The 21,847-nt window shown below is 34.1% G+C and overlaps 1 protein-coding gene across 3 annotated transcripts in view; it reads left to right on the top strand.

Annotated features, from left to right (window-relative positions):
• The window catches only part of EPHA3 (EPH receptor A3), a 377,074-nt gene that overhangs the window by 239,991 nt on the left and 115,236 nt on the right, over window positions 1-21,847 (top strand). For 2 of the 3 annotated variants that reach the window (XM_082460349.1, XM_082460348.1), the window contains exons 4-5: window positions 6,825-6,980; window positions 7,663-7,998. In XM_082460349.1, the coding sequence (XP_082316475.1) occupies window positions 6,825-6,980; window positions 7,663-7,998 (492 nt within the window). The remainder of the gene's footprint in view (window positions 1-6,824; window positions 6,981-7,662; window positions 7,999-21,847) is intronic. The other variant, XM_082460350.1, reaches the window with a different exon arrangement.

Here is a 21,847-nt window from a genome sequence, read left to right as displayed (position 1 = left end):
ATATAGCCCTGTGTGTATAGAGCCCAGGTCTGAATAGTAAAAGGACCCTATTTACCAACAGCTTTATTTTTTAATTTAAAGTTAATTCAAATTGAAATGAGCCTTTTAACCCTTAATTAGGACCATGTTTTCTCTTAAAAGTCAACCACATTAGTCAACTGGAGACAAAATTCACTTTGCAATTGAAAAGCTGTCTACTTTCTTTCAACAGTAGCCACCATGGTTTACTAAGTGCATTTGTTTTCCTTTCACTATGGTAACTTTACCCATTCTCTGTATCAGCATAACTCAAGCCCATCAATTACATCGTAGAGGAAAAGTGTGCTATGTGCTTTGGGAATGAGGCCAAGATTCTATCTGCAAGCTTTTTTATAATTATTATTCATTGTATAGCTAGTGCTCAAAATACTCCCTATTTCATGCTTTTTTCTTTATTTTTTTCCAAAGCTGGTAGTTTGTTATTTTATCCCACTACTGACCCATAGTATTTAGTTCCTGTTTTATTGTTACCTCTTTATAGATATGGAATCAGCAGATTCCCAAAATATTTCTAATTCATTTATTACAAATTGGTATTATTTTGTCTTCCTTCTATTATTTTATTCATATTTTTAGTGTTCTTAATAGAAAATTAACATTTGGCAAGAGCTTCTTCATTTTTGTTCTACTGTGGCCCATCCTGAGGTTTTTTCAATAAGTTTTGGGGTTTGCTTAGTAAATGAACATGCATACTCTCACTAACTGGGCATGTAAAATAGAGGAACTAAAAGGTAGATTAACAAGAAAAAGACAAATAAAACCTCACTTCAGTCTAACAGAAGGAAAATGTTTTGTCTTTTAGATTGTATTTTCAGTATCGTGCTAGTTTTCCTTACTGTTAAAAGAGAAAAAGAAAATCACACCTTCCTACATTTTAAAAAATTTAAAATAATAATTAATATCAATATTTTAATTTTTTGTTTATTCCTATAAGATTTCCCAGCTTTTAAACATTCTACTCTATCTAAAATATACATAAAAGGAAGTGTATAATGAAATATAGTTTTATTATGCTACTGGGTAAGATGAAAATATAATAATAGGGAATTATTTGCTTGGCAGTGAATTTATCATTCAATCCATCCAATCATGAAATCCACATGCCCTTTGAATATATACTGCTCTGATATAGAAAAACACTGAGAAGGGCAAAAACCTGTCATTTCTTGATTCAAGTATATTTCTTTTAAATCAGAAGAGAGCCTCTTTTCTTTGTCTTGTTGCCCTATGTGATTTTGTAATTTCAATGGCTAATTTTAATCCTTAAAGCACGGATGAAAGTGAAGATGTTTTTTCTATTTTTTTCTACTTAGAAAGTTCTAGGAATCCTACAAATTTTGGTACACAAAGCATTAACCTTTTAAAGTGTCTAGCCTGAAGAGTATTTAGAGACAAGACAGTCGATAGCCATCATTTGATAAATGAAGAAATTGAAATCCAGAGAGGACAATTGGTTGCAAGTTAATTATTCATTTAAAAAATGTATTTCATCAAAAAAATGTATTTCATCAACTGCTAGGTGCTGGGCAATGTGCTGGACACCGAGCATGCAAAATGAATAGGAAAAATCTCGTATCTCTATATTGCACAGGATCTAACCTGGGAACAGATAATAATAACTAAAAATGAATCTTCAGACTTATTTTAGAAGAGGAAGTCACTATCCCAACTACCTCCTAAAAACTGGAAGACACCTGATCAGTGACTTTGAGATAATACCTATTTAGTAGAAAACACTAGATCAAAACCTACATTTCCTCTTTCCCAGTCTAGTGGTCTTCCTGTAAGAGGCTGAAAACACCTTGAAGAGTTGGGATATAGAGAAGTGAAATTAGGGAATTTCTTGGTGAAGATTACTTAAAAATGTTGTGTTGCAAAGTGTCTTAGCACTTACATTCTCAAGTTAGAAGATCCATTTCTAAAATAATGGCGCCATATGGAATTAATTGGTCTCCTGTTTAAAGCTAGGATTGTGAATTTTATCACTGTGACTGGACACAATAAAGTGTCTAGGTCATCTTAGGAGATCAGTACATGTTTGGTTTTTGAAAGTGAATAAATGAAATCCAAACATTACATGAACAAGTCTGATTCCTAGTAAATCCATGATGATATCCAGTAGGATTTGAGGAGGTGCTACATCCCATTTTTAATGGTTAATTCAGTTTCGTGTATCATTCCTACTTTGCTTATTCAAAGCCCAGAGTTCCTGCCACAATTAACTAGTTCAAAAATCTCCATTACAGCAAGGGGATAAAACGTCTCTGGGACCCAAAAAGGGGCAGCAGTTTGCCTCCACTTAAAAGATCTTACACTGTTTAATCACTCTTTGGTTTTACTACCCTGAGGTAGAAATCTATGAATAATTTTACCAGTGTTTGACTGACAAGAACATGTACTACTGGGTTATGGGAGGAAAGATGTAAATCAGAATTCTGTCATTTTGGCAGCAGGCTTTGAATATGTGCATTTACACCTTAGTTAAGTATTGCTTTCTAGCTGGCCAACACAGGGAAGGCCTTAAGTATATAGCAGAAGTTTGTTTGTTTTTAACTTAAAGCTGGATAAACCTGAATTAGTATTAATTTGTTTACCTTTCTTGCATGTTCTCTGTTCTTTGATATTCTGTAATAAGTTGACAAAGACTTCCTTTAAGTAAGAAAAGGAAAGAAAACACATTAACATATCTACTTTCTACTTCTTACCTAGGTTTTACTTTTTGTATGCTGAACCTTCTCATTCTCTAACGTAATGCATAAGGAGAGAAATGTGCACATTGTTATATTAGCAGTTTTATATTCAAGGAAGGGAAGGAGATAGTTTTAAATTACAATCATTGCTTCTGCTACCATAAGCAAAGATAATAAAACACAAGTACTAATGCCCCGTAGAGGTAGAGTTTCAAATTTTTCCATGAGAATTGTTTTAAGAATGAAGAAGGTGTAACAAAAGGATAGGTATTTCAGTACAAGATGATTTATTGCAAGGGAGGGAGATTATTTATTGGTGGGAAAAAGTTTGAAGTAAATATATAAAGAATTTCCCCTTATACATTTAAAGATAATGTTTCTTACCAGTATAATAATTTTATTAGTGAATACAAACTTTTCAGGCATATTCTCAAATTTGTTGAACAATATGAGTCGAGGATCTAGAGATTCTGTTTGTATCAAGAAAAAGAAAATTTACTTGTATGGCTCCCACATATAGTGGGTCACCCTATTCTTAAGAGTTGACGGACAACCTCTGCCTTTCCAACAAAAGTTCAATTGCTCATCTGCCCATAACAATGTTACACCTCAAATAGATAGAAAATCCTGGAGAATGCAAGAGAACATCAGCCTTTCTGAAATGGTGTCTTAACTAGGAACAGATGAAAAAAGACTTGCATGTGTTTAATTAAATGTGTTGCATTAAATTTTTTAGAGGACTATTCTTCAATGTCATACCAACAGCTTAGAATTGATAGGAAAATAATTTGCTTTTAATGAGTGATTTACATAAAATTAAAAGCAGAAATTTTCTTGCTTATTCGGACTATGATTGAATTTCTTTGTTATCTTGGGCATTCTGTTTGTGCTTCAATTGTTCATTCTGTAAAATAAGAAGATTAATACCTACCTTGATTATTTCAATAGAACTGTTGTGAGGTTTAATTGAGATGGTATATTTGCAAGTCCTTTATAAAGAGTAAAAGTGTCTACCAACTTTAGGATATTACCATAGAACCTAGCATTGTACTCAGGATAGAGTTAGTATTCAATGAATATCTGTTAATTGATGATTAAATCCTATCAGCTAGCTACCAGGTGCCAGAAGATGCAGAGTAGAGTCTGTCCCTAACTGTGTGTCACCTAACATCCTGGATTTTCAGATTAAAACACAGAAACTGACCAGTGGGTTTTCTTAGGATCTTTTTAGCTCCATTAAGCTATTCTATATAATTAATACATCTCAACTGAATTCTCTTTGTCTTTTTTACCATTTAGAAATGCTTTCTGCTGCAAGTAAAAGAAAACTTGACTACAGTGACTTAAACAAACAAGGTGTTACTTTTCTGACATTATAAGAAATCCTGAGATTGGTGCTTGCTGGGTCAACAAGAGCAGGGTACACATCTCTCTGATTTTCTTGGCCTTTAACTTAGTGTCTCCTGTAAGTCATTATGCCCATAATCAATGCTGGAATAATGTAGATGGAGTGGTTTCAGTTGCATCTGGATCATCTTGTTAGAAAAGAAAAAGGTATCCCAAAGACTTTCATCAGAGTTCTGTTTGTATCTCTTTAGCCATCTCTTTGGCCATAACTTTGGCCATCCACCCCTATTTGCAATGATCTGAGTTAGGGAGTACTTGGCAGAATGCAGTTCTGAACAAAATCAGGATTCTATTAGCAAACAGGAAGCAGGACTGAGATACTGACAGTACCCACCACATTCCTCTAGTTAACAGTTTGTCTTTTCATGTTGATCTATTTGTGTATTTAATTATGCTTCTTACAGGCCAACTCCTACTGTCTTAATCTTTCTCAAATGGGAGTCCTTCTGTGTATTTCTTCCAACAGATCAATCAGAATGGAGTGCTTGCTCCATGTGGCCTGTGTTAAATTTCTGTTGCCTGCTTTCAAATTGCAAGGGCCCTTTTTGGGATGGACAGAATTAGGGACATTTGTATCTTTAAGACTAATGAGGAGACTGAACAAAAGTAGATGATTGACAGATATTTATTAAACTGCATGTATATGTGCCTACCTATCTTTTACTCTTCTCATCTCTAAGGTTATTATTTACTCATAATTAAAGTCTGGTTACTAGTTCAAGTCACATTCTTAACTTCTAGGCTTAATAACTATAGCTACTTTCAATACTATCAGAAATTCTGTGCTGTGGTGCTGTAGCTAAGTGATTGTATGACTATCTTGTCTTTAAGTATCACATAGTATAGCTATTTACAGGATTAACAAAAAGTGATTGAGTGTTTAGTGAATACCTTTATGCTAAATGTTGTAAAAACTATAAAAGCCTGAAATAAAAACACAGAGATAAATTTACAAGCAAACAAAATAACAAAGTACATTGGAACACTGCAACTTAATCTTTTAAAGACTCAGCAATGCCCTCTTGCAAATTTAAAGGCACTCAATAATGAGCTAAATTGAAACCAGAAGTTAAGTGCATAGTTTGTTTATACTTTATATCATTTCCCCCTGAGGCAATATGACATGAGATATGAGTGGACCTTTCTAAACAGTGCTTAAGGATAATGTTCAAAAGTTTATAATCCTAATCCAAGTTTGGTTAGGGCAATAGAATTTATTTGACTGGCTCTCAGTATGGTGCCAAAAGTTGTTCAATTTAATGTAATATGGTCCTAGAGCAGCCATTCTTAGTAGGAACTTGAAAACAGCAAGACTAGATTAATGATTACTATCATTTTAAGTTATTCTAATCGTTGGTCTTGTCAATGTATTTTCCTTGGGAGTGTTATCTCCCAAGAAATGTTCAGTAGGAAGATACACTATTATAGATACAGTGTGTTACCTTTTAAAATACATTTAGTGATTATAAAAGTTAAGATTTATTCACACAGGTTTTATTTGAATGCAAATAACCTGTTATTCACAATATGAAGTTGATATAAAAAAATTTTGGAATTCAGTGATAAACATAGTCTGTAGGGTCTAGTCTCTATTTAAGTGGTTTAAGCCATCAAATCTCAATGCAGCTTTGAAGTTGAGTTTTAGAGACTTAAGAAATTATTGGCTTCCAATTACTGGCTTCCAAAGAAACTTAAAAATTTAAGATCATGAATTCCTTCCTCAAAGGAATGTCAAGGGATTTTTGTTAGGGTCTTCACTATGATTTCAGTTCTCACGGTAATTATGAAAATGTACCAAATAAAACAGTACAACATTTTAAATTTTATATCAGATGAAATGAAAATACTATAATGGAGACATTTCTGTAAAAGCTGTAAATAGATAGTGAATATTAAATGGGCAGCTGAAATAATATCTGGTAACCAGTTCATTGGGCTTAAAAAAAAAATGTCATTCAGAGATACAACTAGAAAGAAAGAAGATAACATAGTTATTTTTAAAAGCGTTAATCTAGCAATAATTCACAAGTATATCAGTTTAAATAGAAATTATACCTCCCTGTGTATTTGAGATACAGACAAGGAAATAAATTAAGACCTTTCTTTTAGGCCAGTACCATAGAAGTTAGGGAATGACACTGTCACGGGCAAACAAAATATCATAGCTCAGGAGAACCATGTATCAAGAATCTTAAGATATAGACAAAGCCATGACTTCTTCCTTCAGTTGCTTACAATTTGCGGGGATAAAGTTGTACACACAGAAACTAATTAGAAAACAAGTGGGTATGTAATATAGTACTAACTGCAGAGACTGTACACATTGCATCATGTTTAAAAAGGGAATGGCTGCGTGATGACATGGCTTTGCTTTATTTTCTCCACAAATAGTCCAATGCCAAGTAAAGCTGTGAAAACATGAGATGGAAATTTCATCACACTCTAGTGCCAAAATAATCTAAATCTTGTGGGGGTTTTTTTCCCCCTTAACATTTGGTGCAAATACAAACGTATATGTGGAGAAACTACATTGGGCCACATTATTTGCTTCTATGAATTCTGGGAGAAGAAAATAGATTTTATTCATAATGAATGCATGCCCTAGCCTCCTGAAATCTGTTTTATGTATTTTCAAGAATATATTTTCAAAATTATCACAGAATTTTAAAAGAGTCATTTTGTTTGTAGCTTGTCGACCAGGTTTCTACAAGCCTTCGGATGGTAACGTGCAATGTGCCAAGTGCCCACCTCACAGTTCTACTCACGAAGATGGTTCAGTGAACTGCAGGTGTGAGAATAATTACTTCCGAGCAGACAAAGACCCTCCATCCATGGCTTGTACCCGTGAGTAGTTTTGCTGCAACCCATGCCTCCATGTTTGTTTTATTTCCTTTTTTCTTCTTCTTATTGTGTTTTTTTTTAAAGCATTTGGCCCATTTCCTTCTGCTCTCCATGTGCAAATTAAAAGCTTTCTCTGCTTCACTCTCCATGCTTGGCTCACCACAAATGCAACATTTATCACACAAAATGAATTAGTTGTTAAAGCACTTCCTGCAACAGGACACCCAGAAGGAAAGAAAATTTTCTATATCTTGTTTTAGATCTTGCATAATTTTGACAGGGTAGGGGAGGTTTAGGCACGGGATTTGTATTTTTACTTTTCTATTCCCTCTTGTTATATGTTGGTCATAGGTCATAGGGAAAAAGAACTAAGATTTATAAAACTAATACTAAAGTTTTCATAACTATTCACAAGGGCATTGAATTTAGTGGTAAATTCCTTTGTTGGACTTTGTGAATGCATCTTCAACCTGGAGTCAAAACTCCCCCCATTCCTAGCTCGGGGAGGATAGTACTCTTGAATCCATGTGTCTATAATCTCATGGATCCTCTGAGGACGAATTAAAAGTACATAATAAAGACAAGATGGTTATTTACCTCTTTCAGTTCCACTGTAAATGATCTATTTCCCTTGTAGTAGAAAACAGAAGTGAGGCTCATTAATCTTTGTTGAACTACTTTGCAGGACCTCCATCTGCACCGAGAAATGTTATATCTAATATAAATGAGACCTCGGTTATCCTGGACTGGATCTGGCCCCTGGACACAGGAGGCCGGAAAGATGTTACCTTCAACATCATATGTAAAAAATGTGGGTGGAACGTAAAACAGTGTGAGCCATGCAGCCCAAATGTCCGCTTCCTCCCTCGACAGTATGGACTCACCAACACCACGGTGACAGTGACAGACCTCCTGGCACACACTAACTACACCTTTGAGATTGATGCCATTAATGGGGTGTCAGAGCTGAGCTCACCACCGAGACAGTTTGCTGCAGTCAGCATCACAACTAACCAGGCTGGTGAGTACATGCTGGATGCTTCCTACTCCTGCCATCTCAGAGCCAAGTGATAGTTTTGACAGAAAGAGTGGAAGAAAGGGTAGGAAAAAAAAAGATTTGAAAGAGCCCCGGGTTATTCTTTTCGATCACTTTTAGACAGTTATGGTACATTAAATAGCTCAATTTCATTCTTCAAAGTGAGAATAAATCATATCTGTTAGATGATTTTAAGCTAGTTTAATCCATTTCTTCCCAATTTGAAATCTTTAAACATCTGGGGCTCTGGAGGCAGTACTTATGGGGTTCCTTGCAGCATTTCCGTATTTTCAAGAACTTAACAGACATTGAATCTAGCTTGGAAAATGTTGTGTATGATATTTAAAACTATAAATGTCTTTACCTTAGTTATAATTATATCAAATTTTGTGTATAGTTATTCAGTTATTTTATGCTCCCCAGAAGCTCTGGGTAGTATAGCTCAGATAGTTAAAACTCTCTGATTAATTTTAAAAAAAAGAAAAGAAACACGTTTTATTTAACAGATACAATTTGTATTTAAAAATTAAAAATATGGAATTGAGGAGAAGCTTAGTAAAAAGAGGTCTTGGTGGAAAACAATTGGAATCACTGATCTTTAAAATTTCCAGATATAAATTTTATGGTGATTTCATCAACTGTATTTTCCACTGACAATCTTTTCCTAATTAAAAAGAAAATACTGTGTTGCTAGATTGTAAGCAAAGGGCCTTTAATATGGAATAGAAAATTTAAATAAACTTCGCACCTTTCTTTAGCTTGCATCCACAACATTTCTCTTTTCTTTACTGTTAGTAAATCCTGTGTTTTTCAGTCACCCTTTAAATCTTCTATTTGTTTTTCGGTTCTCTGATAATTCTTGTGATATTTTTTACTATGGTTTTTTTACAGTGTGGTGTCCAGAATTATTCATGGGGTTTTAGTTGTGATTCTCTCAAACATATAGAAGAATTACACTTTGCAGAGTATACAGAGACAGTGATATCCCTTTGAAATAAGACAATCATTTTTCCAAGGTGGTAACTCTGATGAATGAGTAAAAAACAGTTTTCTAATCAACAAAGCTGTGCAAAATTAAGCTGATAGATATTTATTGTGCATAACTGTTGCTACAAGATATCATAATTAGGGTTACATTTCAACCAATTCAGTTCAGAGATATTATTGTATAATTTATACACAAGAAAATAAACATTGGAGCCAAAAAGGGAGAAAAGGAAGAGACAGGATGGCCCCCTGAGAATACTTCAGCTAGAACTACAGACTCCCACATCTGCTCCCAGGAGAGCTAACCTTGAGTTGGAAGTTAGAATTGAGTGTAAACTCAGCTTCTTTTCTACATTTGGTTTAAATTATGGAAGTTCCTCTGCTCTCTAGCGGGACTCGCTCTTTTCTTTGAGGATATGTATACTGGATGTCAGAAGAAAAGAGAGAGGAGAGATGACTAAATTCTATCAGCTGGAAGAGGTCTTAGAGCAACCAAATATCTAGCCAGGAAATTCACCACTTTCTTTCTTTCACTTGGCTGACTCAGGGAGGTTAGTTAAACTACCAAGGGTGCAAAACTAATAGGTGTCATCAGGGCTAATATTCACCAAGTATGCACAAGTATGACTCTGCTGGTTGGTAAAATTTTGTACTTATTTGCATACTGGTTAGAAGCAGACAAAGTTACTTCTGAAGGTGAGTACAGAAATGCACCTGTACTGGTTAATTCCTCAAGTACCCTAGGTAACCCCCTAAACCCAGTATATCAAGCCCCCCACTTCCTTCCCCATAATCTAGCAATCAAAGGGATAAATCTTGGCATTAGAGGCGTCTCCAGACCAGTCTGTCAGGTCCCCCTTCTTCTCCCCCACCCCCCACCATAATCCAGCAAGCAAAAGGGTAAATCCTGGCACTCCAGTGGTCTCCAGGTCCCTGTGCGGGAACTCTTCCAACTTGAGGGCTCCATGTCCCTGCCATGTCAGCTGATAGATATTTTGAATATAACCCCTGGCAGAGTCCATGTTTAAATGTATCTCTTTCTGATTCCACATCCCTCCTTTGTTCCCACTTTTCTTCTGGTCTCCTATATTGATGAAATTCTTATAATTTTACATTGTCTCATGGTGATAAAGTTTATTTATGGAAAAGACAAGACTTTTTAATGAAGTGCACTGAATCATTATTTTAATCTTGCTTACTGAATCTGTAATCTCTCCCACTTAAAGCTAGATATCAGACCAAGCAACATGTGCTTTTGTTTTGCTTTAGTTAATGATATTTAAACTTTGTAGTTAACAATATTTAAAGATTTGTAACTTAGGTTTATTTAACTGTCTTCCATGAGAGAAAAAAAAAAGATGAGTAATGTTATTGCTATGTATCACATGATTATAGCTTCTCATATTCAATGAACACAGGAATTTTAAGAAATTATAATTATGTGGCAAATGGCTTTCCCAAATCTCATATTTCACTCTGATTTACTATCTTGTTTAAAACAAGAACATCAATCTGTGTTATAATTATCTCCTAAGTCAAACAGAAGTGTATAAAAACAAGCAAGAACTCCTTATTTCCTATCTTATCATTGACCTCTGGCTTTCTGACGATGCATTTATCAAGAAACTAATAGTTCCAGATATATACAGTGAATGAATCTAGGTAAAGTGGCAACCAAGAGCAGGCCAAGACTTTAAAAAAATAAATGGAGTTGATGCTTTGGCCCTCCCAGTTACAAATCACAGGGTAAGACAGAGATTCAGCAGGGATGATATCAGTTACTCTTCCTAACCCCACTCTCATTTTTCAGAAAAATCACAAATATGTCTACAACATGCTCCATGAGGCATTTTATATATTTATTTCAGGGAGTCTGTATCATTTTTGTGCCTGGGGAGGTAGAGGTCTTTGTTCCATCTTCAAATCCCCATGATAAGATATATAAGCAAGATTAGAAGCAATGCCATTTCTCCAGAGTGTTTCATTGTTTTGCTTTATTTTTGCTCTTGTGAAGGTTAATGGAGTGGTAGCCTTGAGAAATGAGCTCCCTACGTCTAGAAAGATATGGCTATGACAGATACGATGCCTGGTGTTTAAATTCCTCCTTCCTCTCTATCTCTGACATGGCTATAAAGGGGAAATGTGAATGTGTCCCTTTTAATTTAGTTTGTGAGATTGAATTTGTTGATTTTTCTCTTGATTACATTGTAAAAGCCACGTGATGACCACACGATAAGGCACCTTCTAAATTGTAGAGGATTATGTTGTGAACTTGGGTGTTAGTTCCCAGCCCTTAATACTTTCACAAAGTATGTCAGTGAGATAAAAAACGTAGTCTGTACATAAAGATTGTATCCCTGAATCCATCAGTCAAACATGTACAGAAAGAATTGCAGATTGCAAAACAAAAATCTGTGAAGTTATATCTTGGGGTAAATTGCTACTTCTTGTTTTCTTCTTTGAATGAGTATGTTTACCTTTCAGTTCTGGAAAAATCATTCCACTAGTGGAATATTTGTCCCTGTTTATTCTCAACTTCCATCATAGAATCTGCCCTTTCTCCACTATCCTATAGCATGTAATAGTCTCAGGCAAGAAGAGGGGGCACTAGTAGAGAATATATGGGCTTTCAAGTTTTGAGATCCACCCCACCCCCATTTTACAGAAACTGAGATCCAAGAAGTTTCTTCAACTTTTCATCAAGCGATAAAGCTTCTACTTGTCTTCCAACTCCAACTCCACTTTCAACTTCTATTCTTGTGTTCTTTCTGCCATCCTATGATTCATGCCATATAGCTACAAAAAGAAATACTGCCTTGGAGACAGAGGGGGGCTTTGCTGGGAAAATCTACTGTACCCTATGCTATCTACAATAAACTTGGTCCTTGCTTCTCAGTCATTTATCACAGGGTTTCGTAGGGGTATTCTGCAAGAGATCTTCTTTATCATCTCCACTCTTCCCCAGAATTAATCTTATCCTTTACTCCCTCATTCTACACAGATGATTTTCCCTCTGTGATACTGTGATTTATAATAAGAAATATATATTTGGTCTTGGTCCCAGTTTATGGCACAGAGCTCCTAAAACTCTTAGAATTTCCTAAGTGATAAGAGCAATAATGGGTATTTTGTTATTCATAACAACCCCTTTCAATCACATTTGAGTTTACGTTAATGAAGTGATTTTTGGAAAGCCCCTAAGGATGGTGGCAGGGAAACCAACCATGTGATTAGAAGAACTTTTAGCGGCTCCACTCCTCAACCTCCCCTCTGGGTAGGGCGGAGGGGCTGGAGATAGAGTTTAATCATCAGTGGTCAACGATGTAATCAATCATGCCTATGTAATGAAGCCTCCTTAAAAGCTCAAAGGACATGGTTCAGAGAGCTTTTCCGTAGATGCGCTGGTAGGCTATGAGTCTGGAGAAAGCATGGAAATTCTCTGCCCAGTACCTTGCCCTATTCATCTCTTCATCTGTCTGTTTCCGAGTTGCATTCTTTTACACAATAAACTGTAAATCTAGTAAGTAAAATGTTTTCGTAAGTTCTATGAGCTGCTCTAGTAAATTAATTGAACATTAATTAAGAGGGGGTCATGGGAACCTCCGATTTATACCTGTTGGGTCAGAAGCACAGACAACAACCTGGACTTGAGACTAGTATCTGAAGGGGGGGTTGGGGAAGTCTTATGGGACTGAGCCCTAACCTGTGGGATCTGATGCTAAATCCATGTAGCTAGTATCAGAATTGAATTAAATCGTAGGACACCCAGCTGGTTTTGCAGAATTGCTTGGTGTGAGGAAAACCCCACACATTTGGTGACCAGAAGTGCAGTATTGCATAGAGGAGACACACAGGAGTGTGCTTTTTCCTCTTACACCCTCCTTACTTATTAAGACCATGAAGTTTAGGAGGGAAAGGAAAATGCTATCTCACTGGCTTTTCTAAATCTTATTCCTCCTGTTTGTACTCACTAACTCCCATTGACTCCTGACTCTAAAGAGTGGGCTCTCAAGAAAATCTCTTCCCCTTCTAGCATCTTAGACATACACTCTCCCGGCTCTTTTTCTTTGCCTTTTCTGTTGCATAGGTTTTCATTCATCTTAGAGGAAGTTACAAACAATTAAATAAAAGCAACAACAATACACACACACTCAAACACACACATACACACACATATGCACGTTACAAATTGTTTGACTCTTCATGATTTCATCTTATTTTTCTCCTAATTTTCAGTCTGAGATTAGATGTTTTCATAAAGTAATCCTTACTTCTCTCTTTGCTCTCTCATTCATACTGCAGTCTGGTTTCTGTTCTCACTCTACAGAAGTGCCCTTCTGAGAACCAGTTATAATATCTTATTTGTATCTTTTTGTTAAAATGAATGCAATTGTTAGGAAGAGTGTGGATTTCATAAGGGCCTGGACCTTGTCTGATGTTCACATTTGTGGTTCTCAGACTTAGAACAAGGCTTTCTAGCACCTTGTATTCACTCAAAGGTTTACTGAATGAATGAGTGATTGATTATTGGAAATGTCCACCATCCAAAAAAAGAAAACATTCTCCCTCAAACCACTTTCTCTCCTGATTTTTTTTCTCCCTACCAATGAGACCACTGCTTTCCTCAGTTTACTGGATTCTGACACTTGGAATCATCTTTGCTTCATATTCTACATTTAAGAAGTGCTCACATGTTACTGATTTTTCCTTTGAATTGTTTCAGATCTTCATACTTTTTCTCCACACTTAATGTTAGATTTTAAGGTTCTTAGTCATAACATTTATAAATAAATAATACCAAGAATTATAATAATCCTCTTTTCATTATGTTGAGATTCCAAAATAAAAAGGAATTGGAACTTAAATGAATTAATAAAGTCAAAATATCATACTGCTTAGCAGCTTCTTTCCACTGAGATATTTGTAAGAAGGGTTAATGGATCAACAAGTATATTTCAATGCTTGTTTTATGTTCATGTAATATATGCTCCAGCCATGCAAGAATTTATGATAGAAGTATAGATTTTTTTAAAAATTATACAAATCATATAAACTTGCAGAAGACGCTATGTAATTAAATGAGTTAAGAAGTGGTGGTTGAAGGATTTTAGGGAAACCTTTGGAAAAAAGAGTTTAGATGTACTTTGAAAAATAGGAATAAATCAGATAGGAGTAAAGAAAAGGAAGTGTATATATATTACAATATTGGAATTGAGTTTCCTGGGTAGTAGGAAGGGTAGGCTGAGAAGAGGAGATGGATCTTGTTAAAGGGTAACAGGAAATCAGGTTGGATATGCAAGGAAGGCCAAGCAACTGGTATGTTAGATAGTGGGATATTGGATGGAAATATATATATTGAGTGGAAGAGTAACCTCATTCAATCTATTTTAAGAAGCGTAATCTTGAAAATAGCAGGGAACAGTGTCAATAAGTATAATTCTTCACATGTGAATGCCTGAATTATAGTGAAAGAATGACATCATTGGATTTAAATGAGTATTCGTATTATCTGCAATTATAATTTTCAAGTCTAAAATGGCATTTAAAAAATTTTGAGCCATACATTCAAACAAACAAAAAAGAGTTTTAGAAATTTTTGGTCTTTTCCTACTTAGATTCTTGATTGCCAGATAGTTGACATTGAAGTACCATCAGTTCTAGAATTCTTTTGCCTTGCAGTCTTACAATCAAATAAACTTTAGCATGATACTTAGGTAAATGCCATTGTGTTTCTCTCAATTTACAATAGTTGAAAAAGGTGTCCCTCCATTCTCTGCGTCCTGGTATCACTCCAGTATTTCCTTTTTCAACATACCCCTAATCCTTGAAATTTTTGATCCAGGCATGTACATTTTTAATATTTTTTCTAGTTCCACTTAAACTTATTTTTTCCTCTATGAAGATTATCTTGACCCCTATACTTCCCTAGAGTAAATGGACCTGTCTCTCCTCTTTCAATTTACCCTGTTGGAATTCTGCATATATGTGTACAGTTTTTATCATAAAATTTAATTTGTTCACATATATGAAAGTGTTGCAAATAGTACCATAGTACACAATATGTGTATATACCTTAAGCCAGATTTCCTAAAAATTAACATTTTACTACATTCGCTTTATCATACTCTCCCCCATTGCCTTCTCTATATAGATATTATTTATTTCTGAACCACTTGAAGGTAAATTGCAGATATTATGCCCCTTTACTCCTAAGTTCTTCAGTGCGAACTTCCTAAAGCAATGTCACTCTCTTACATGACCTCAATACATTTATCAAAATCAGGACATTAGCATTGTCCATATTATGATCTTATCTGCAGATATTAGTCAACTTTTGCCAATTATTCCACGGTGTCCCTTTGACAAAAACAAATGGATGTTCTCTTTACCTTCAGTTTCTATCTATAATATAGTTCTTATCTACAGTAATGAATGAATTAACCATTTTCTGTAAATTAAGTCAGATACAAAAATATGAAGGGAAAGGGAATCAACACTTATGGGTAGGACTTTCTCAGGGGCTTGATATCTAAGAGTTTCACAGTTGTTACCCCATTGAAAAATGACCAGTAAATAATATTATTCAAAAAAGAGAGAACTTGACTTAATTTTATTTAGACTTCCTGTTGAAGAACCATCAATTTATGCAAAGAAAGGTAGCATCTTGGAGACTTTCTGATATAAGGAAAACATTCTTAGCCTTGGCTTTAAACAGAATAGCCTCTATCATTCACTTAATTTAATGATCAAAGACAAATCTCTTCTTTTCTTCCAGTTAAAAATTGCTATCCATCACATGAGGGATTGAACTGGAAATCCAGTCATAATTTTTCCTGTTTTATTTATTTTTTGTGATTCTAGTACTGTAGTTTAGAACTTTGGTACTGGTATAATTTTAATCAACCAATACATCTTTTTGATCTTTAACCACACCTATCAACTTACTTCTTCTAAAGGACTTCTAAAAGCATACTTGCCTATACTTTTGTGACCTGCTATTTCACAGAACAAGGTAACAGCATCTATTAGTAGAAAAAAATAGTTTAATATATCTTGAATAAACAAGACACACTTTTTAAAATGAATCTTAAACTATCAGAGCCCTTTGGCTACATTTAGAATCCAGTCTAATTTTTATACATTGATAAAGCAGATATTTTAAAATCTTCTTCATTCCTTATTCTGCAATAAATTTCCTCTATCTACCTTGTTCTGTTGGGATTTAGAAGCAGCATTTATAGATATGACAGAGGAATGCCTCATGTCAAAGACAGCCAGGCAAGCTTTAGAATTTCTGAAGAAGCCAACGTTTCAAAATAAAACTAGAGAAGGTATACAGCTTGGATCTGCTATTAAGCTACAGACACGTATTGATATAGTGTCTTTAGAAATGTGTGCTGCCATGTAATTATGTACCCTGGAAGTAAACTAGACACCAGAGCATCTACATGCATTCTTTCAGAGCACGAAGGAAGGTGTTTTGTAGCACCAGTGTAGTACATCAGAAAGCTAAAATATAATAAAGATCAAACAAAATAGTGGAAATAGGATTCCAGTAAGGCATTCTGATGAATCCTCCCCTTGTTGTTTCACTTGTGTGATTAATAAACCCTAAGAATTGAAGCCTTAACCTTTTATTTCTTTCAACAAACAAATGAGGTCTGAATCAGGCCCAGAGATTACAAGTGAATATATACATTATAATTTTCTTGGTGCATTTCGCTTGTGTGGTAATTTAGCTTCTTTCTTTCCTATTTGAAATCAAGGCAGAGACCTGTACATCTGGGGATATCACTCTGCAGTGATGTGTCCTAGTGTGCCTAAAGCCTTCCGCATCATTTAACACATTAATGATGCCTTTCAACCATCACACCCTGGTATGGAGGCATATCACATATCTGCAGCATGAGCAATAAGCTGAACAAAAGCAGAGCCATATATTGTCCTGACAGTTATTCAGAACCTTTATATGAGCTTAAAGCCGCAATTGTATGGAAAACCAGCAAAAGGAGGTAGTTTGGGGGTTTCCAGGATCAATATTGAACTCTCATCCCGTTTTCGTTTCTGATCTTTAATATCAATACAATTAAAATGAACGGAGCAGACATATGTCTGGAGAATTACGATTACTTTTTTCCTGCTGACTTCTCCTTTAAAGTGCTCACAAGAACAGAAATACCAACAACCAGCTAGAGGAGAAAATGTGGTGTTAACTAAAGCACTTAGTATTAAGAAAGTATAGCACAGGTAACTATATTCAATATCTTGTAATAACTTAAAATGGAAAAGAATCTGAAAAAGAATATATATATGTGTGTGTGTATATATATATTTGTGTATAATTGAGTCACTTTGCTGTACACCTAAAACATTTGTAAATCAACTATACTCCAATTAAAAAATACAAATTAAAAAGAGAGAAATAGTCATTTAATGCTAACTTGTGCCATATCCACTGCATCTTTCCAAGAGCAAAAAATACTTATTCAATAGAAATCTTTCCTATTCTTATTTTTCCCAAGCAGAATGTTTTTAGTCTCCAAACACGTTAAAGACAATAACTTATCTTTTAATATATTCTACCCCTCTAGGATTAAGTTAAATATAGAAGATCCTTAGGGAATAATTGCAATATGTTCAGAGAATTGAGAAATTGAGTAAATGCAAATATTTAGAAGGAAAAGATGCTCTGATTTTAAAAGCAAAAATCCTACTACCACTAACCAGACTCTTTCATTATAAACTCTTAATTATATTTCAGTATCTCCAAAAATAACCTTTCCCTGTTAATAACTATAATATAGCCCCAAAATCTGACTTTATAATCCTATCAATATAGCACCATTGTCCAAATTGAAAAAAAAGCACCTCTTCCTCAAGGGACTTTATTGCCATCTGCTATAAAATTGTTGTGATATGTATTCAAATTAAAAGAATTATTATGTGTGGCATCCCCATGTGCTAGGGCCCTGAGATTCTATAATATTCACACTAAACCAAAGAATGCTGAGACCAAAAAATGGGAAGCTCACATTTTCTACCTCATTTCACCAGTAGTAATTGCTGATCTAAATCCTCTTGATATGATTAACACTGCTCTATAGTCTATTACATAATTATGTCATTTAATCCTTACAACAATTTTATGACTGTGAGTGGTTAAATGTCTTGTTCATGATTTCACGACTCCAAAGTTCCTGATCTTAACTGTTAGGATATTCTTTTTCTTATGACTTGGCATAATTAAGACTGAAAAAAGAAATCTGTAAAGATGGTTACCATATTAATGTAATTTGTGACCACCTGGCACACAGATCATACGATTTTTTTTCTTTGAAATCAAAATTTCACATGATTTGAGCAATGTTGATAAAAAAAGAAATCTGAATTGCTTTATTGGGAAGTTATTTACCCAAATCTTTCTTGCCAAAACCAAACAATAAAAACTCTTCTAAAGTAGCTTTGAAGGGTTATATTTACTATTAGTCAATGTTAATTTAAAAGCATTTATCTTGACAATTTGTTATCATTAAGAATTAACCTCTTATTGCTTTCATTTTCATTCCGGTAGGAAAAAAATAATTATAACAAACCAACAGAAAGAAAATCTGTGTCTTGTCACAATTTTGTCCAAGAAATGGCTTTAAAATGGAGGCTGTATGTCAGAGTAGGAAGAGTTCTGGAATGCATATCAACAGAGGGGACTTCTCCTCTCTGCTCCCACTCTTTGGTTTCGGCCTCTGAATAGGTCACTTTTATCAGAGCTATTGTTTTATCTCTTTTGTGAACTTAAACACTTGGACTGGATAATTTTTAAGTTTCCTTCCAGTTACATATTCTAGGGAACTAAGTTGATGCAAAATATATCATGTATTCATGGAAAAATAATCCAGTATTTACTTACAATTGAAACAAATATGATTGCAAAAAAAACAATATTTGAAAAGCAGAGTGGTGAAGGACAGTGTCAAAAGTTCAACTGTAAATCCAGGTGTTGCCACTTAATAGTGAGGTGACTAGATTTTTTATTTTTAAATTTGGTTTGTTTATGCATTCATTCCCAATTTTCTTTAAAAATGAATTTAAGACAGGGATTAGACTAATCTGGAGTCTTTGCATCCTTTTTGACATGGATACAATAATACACACACGGATTGTTGTGAGGACTAAATAAAATGAGAGAAAGTATATGGAACTAAGGAAGCACTTAAATAAGTTATTGAGCCCTGTCTCAAACATAATCATGCTGATCTTGCTCTATCTGGGAGAAATAGAACTCCTTTTTAAAATTAAAAAAATATGAATAAGTATTAAAATATATGAAGTCAAGCTCTGAAACACCCTACTTTGATGTGATTGGTTTAGGCTCTAATTCTTTCAAAATTGGAATTCATATGTGATGTAAAACAACTCTCAGTATAATAAGCCATTCTTCCTTCATTACATACACAGATGTATGTATATATATTGACCTAGTGTCAGCACTGAAGTGCCCATGAGAGGGTCTAATGGACACATCTGATAGGCAGTTGGTTATATTCAGCTATACTTCTGAGACTTTGGCTAGGATGACACCCAAAGACAGCCATAAAATAAAAAGGATTGGTGAGAATAATAAAGGGATAGTCACGCAAAGAATGTCTACAAAGATTAAAGAAAAGAGATGGACAGAGATATAAGAAGAAGTCAGGTGACAAATGAATATTCTAACAATCATTCAGGATAAAGAGTTAAAATAAACTTTTACCAAGGACCATGTTGTGACATAAAACAAAGATGTTGCAATTACTTAGGAAATGGTCACCTTTTACTTTTAATCACTAGAATATTGGTTTTTAAGTACATTTTAGTAAGTTTACTATAGCTCCAAAAAGAGAAAATTTTAAATGCCCCCAAAATAACTATGCTCACTACAGACATATTAAAGAAAAATGTTGCATATCATGTACTTTTATTTTTTTGGTCCATCATGTTGTTTGAATATAGTTTTGGGGCAGACTTTGTCCATCTTCGTCCATCCATGGAGCATAATTGTGTGTATATCCTCTAAGAAGGAGTACACCTAACAGTTATTCATGCAAATTTCCAACATGTCAAGGAAAGAGATTCTCTATTTCTCTTTCATTGAGTAGAGCTTGTTTCATTTTCCTTCTATTAAAATGTTTTCAAAAAGGTTTTTTATACTTGACATTTGAAATACATTGCCTAATATACCATCACCTCCCAGCAAAGGACTTAGGTTTAAAATATAACATACATCTTTCTTGATTTGAATTAATATGGTAGAAGAATTTGGTATAATTTAAAGTCCTTATTTCTGAAAAGTTAAAAAAATGAATCTCATCTATCTTACTTGAAATATGTTTCCATTCTAAGCTATTTTCATAAATTCTTATTATTGCAGATAGAAGATAGATGTCTTTATTAAAGTCCCAATATAAAACAGCTAGAAGAAGAACTAGGTTTTGCAACAACTTATTGTTTTGTGTGTGTATATTTGCATTTGTCTTTGTATGTTTATGTGTGTATATATATACATATCTCAAGAAGAATATAAAGTTCTAGAAAGAGTAAAGTTCTAGAAAGTGTATGAAACCTAACAGATCTGAGAGAAGAAAGTCCTTTTATTTTCTAAATCATTTGCACTTGAATAGTTTTACTCTTAACTATGTTATTTATTAAATAAGGATTATGTCAACCCGGAGTTGTGGTAAAGACAAGAACAATTGCCTACATAAGCACTCAAGTGCTTGGTCCTTATAAGTGATCAATACGTGGTAGTAATATCATTAATGAACTTTTGGAACATTTAGCAACAAATGTACTTTTGAAAATCAAAATAACTTTTAGCTAACTCCTGGTTTTCTTTGGCAATACATAACACACTTAATTACTAATTGCTTTTTTCTGTTCCCTAAGCATTGACTGAGCACTTATTGTGAGCCAGGTACTATGCTGAATGCACAGTGGATAAAATGATGATGATGATTATTATTATTATTAGGATGTGCCTACTATCTTCAAGGAGCTCTCAGTTTAGTAGGAGATCTTAAATGTTTTAAGAAACCAGCATGAAATTGATTGGTTTGACCAAGAAAAAGCAGGCAAGGCCAATTACCAAGAGATTTCAATAAGCATCAGCAGCTCAGTGAAGCCACCCAATGAAATATTTATCTTGAATTCACAGACAATGCCAAATTATGTATAATAGCTTCATTTTTTTTCATTACTAAAGGATAGATTTTAAAAACTATCTTTTTATGATTTTTTTTGTTATGAGATGCCAAAAAAAAACCAACACCCTATCCCAAAGATTTTCACTCAAAGGAGGAAGAAAAAGAAATAAAATACTCTAAATTATGTACAAATTAAATGATAACTGTATGTGTAGTTTAATTGTATCTCAGTTGAATGTGTTTGGTTTGTATAAAGCAACTAGTCAAAATATGTGAAGTGAACAAATATTTAGAGCTGTCCAGTGAAACTCTCCACATCAGTCTGGCTTATTTATCAATCTATCTGTCCCTTCTCCTATCTCTCAATCAAGCTTTCTGTTATTAGTATGGAATGTAGTTTCTATTTAGTTAAATATACAAATTTATAGACAGTTACCACGTAAAGTATATGAAACTAGGAGCAAACCAATATATTGTACACCTCAAGTTTACACAATGTTATATGTCAATTATATCTCAATTTTTAAAAAGTATATGGAACTAAAAGGCACTAAAATATAATGGATAGTAATTATCATGAAAGTAACTCTTCATAACAAGTAATTAAGAAAAATTTTAGAAATGTTTATAATAATCATTGTAAGCATAAATTATAATTGCTCTGAGGATAT

The sequence above is a fragment of the Balaenoptera physalus genome (genome assembly GCF_965194825.1).
Source record: "Balaenoptera physalus genome assembly, chromosome: 4".
In the NCBI taxonomy this organism is placed as follows: domain Eukaryota; kingdom Metazoa; phylum Chordata; class Mammalia; order Artiodactyla; family Balaenopteridae; genus Balaenoptera; species Balaenoptera physalus.
The sequence above is the reverse complement of the archived record's forward strand: the minus strand, read 5'-3'. Positions and strand labels throughout refer to the sequence as shown.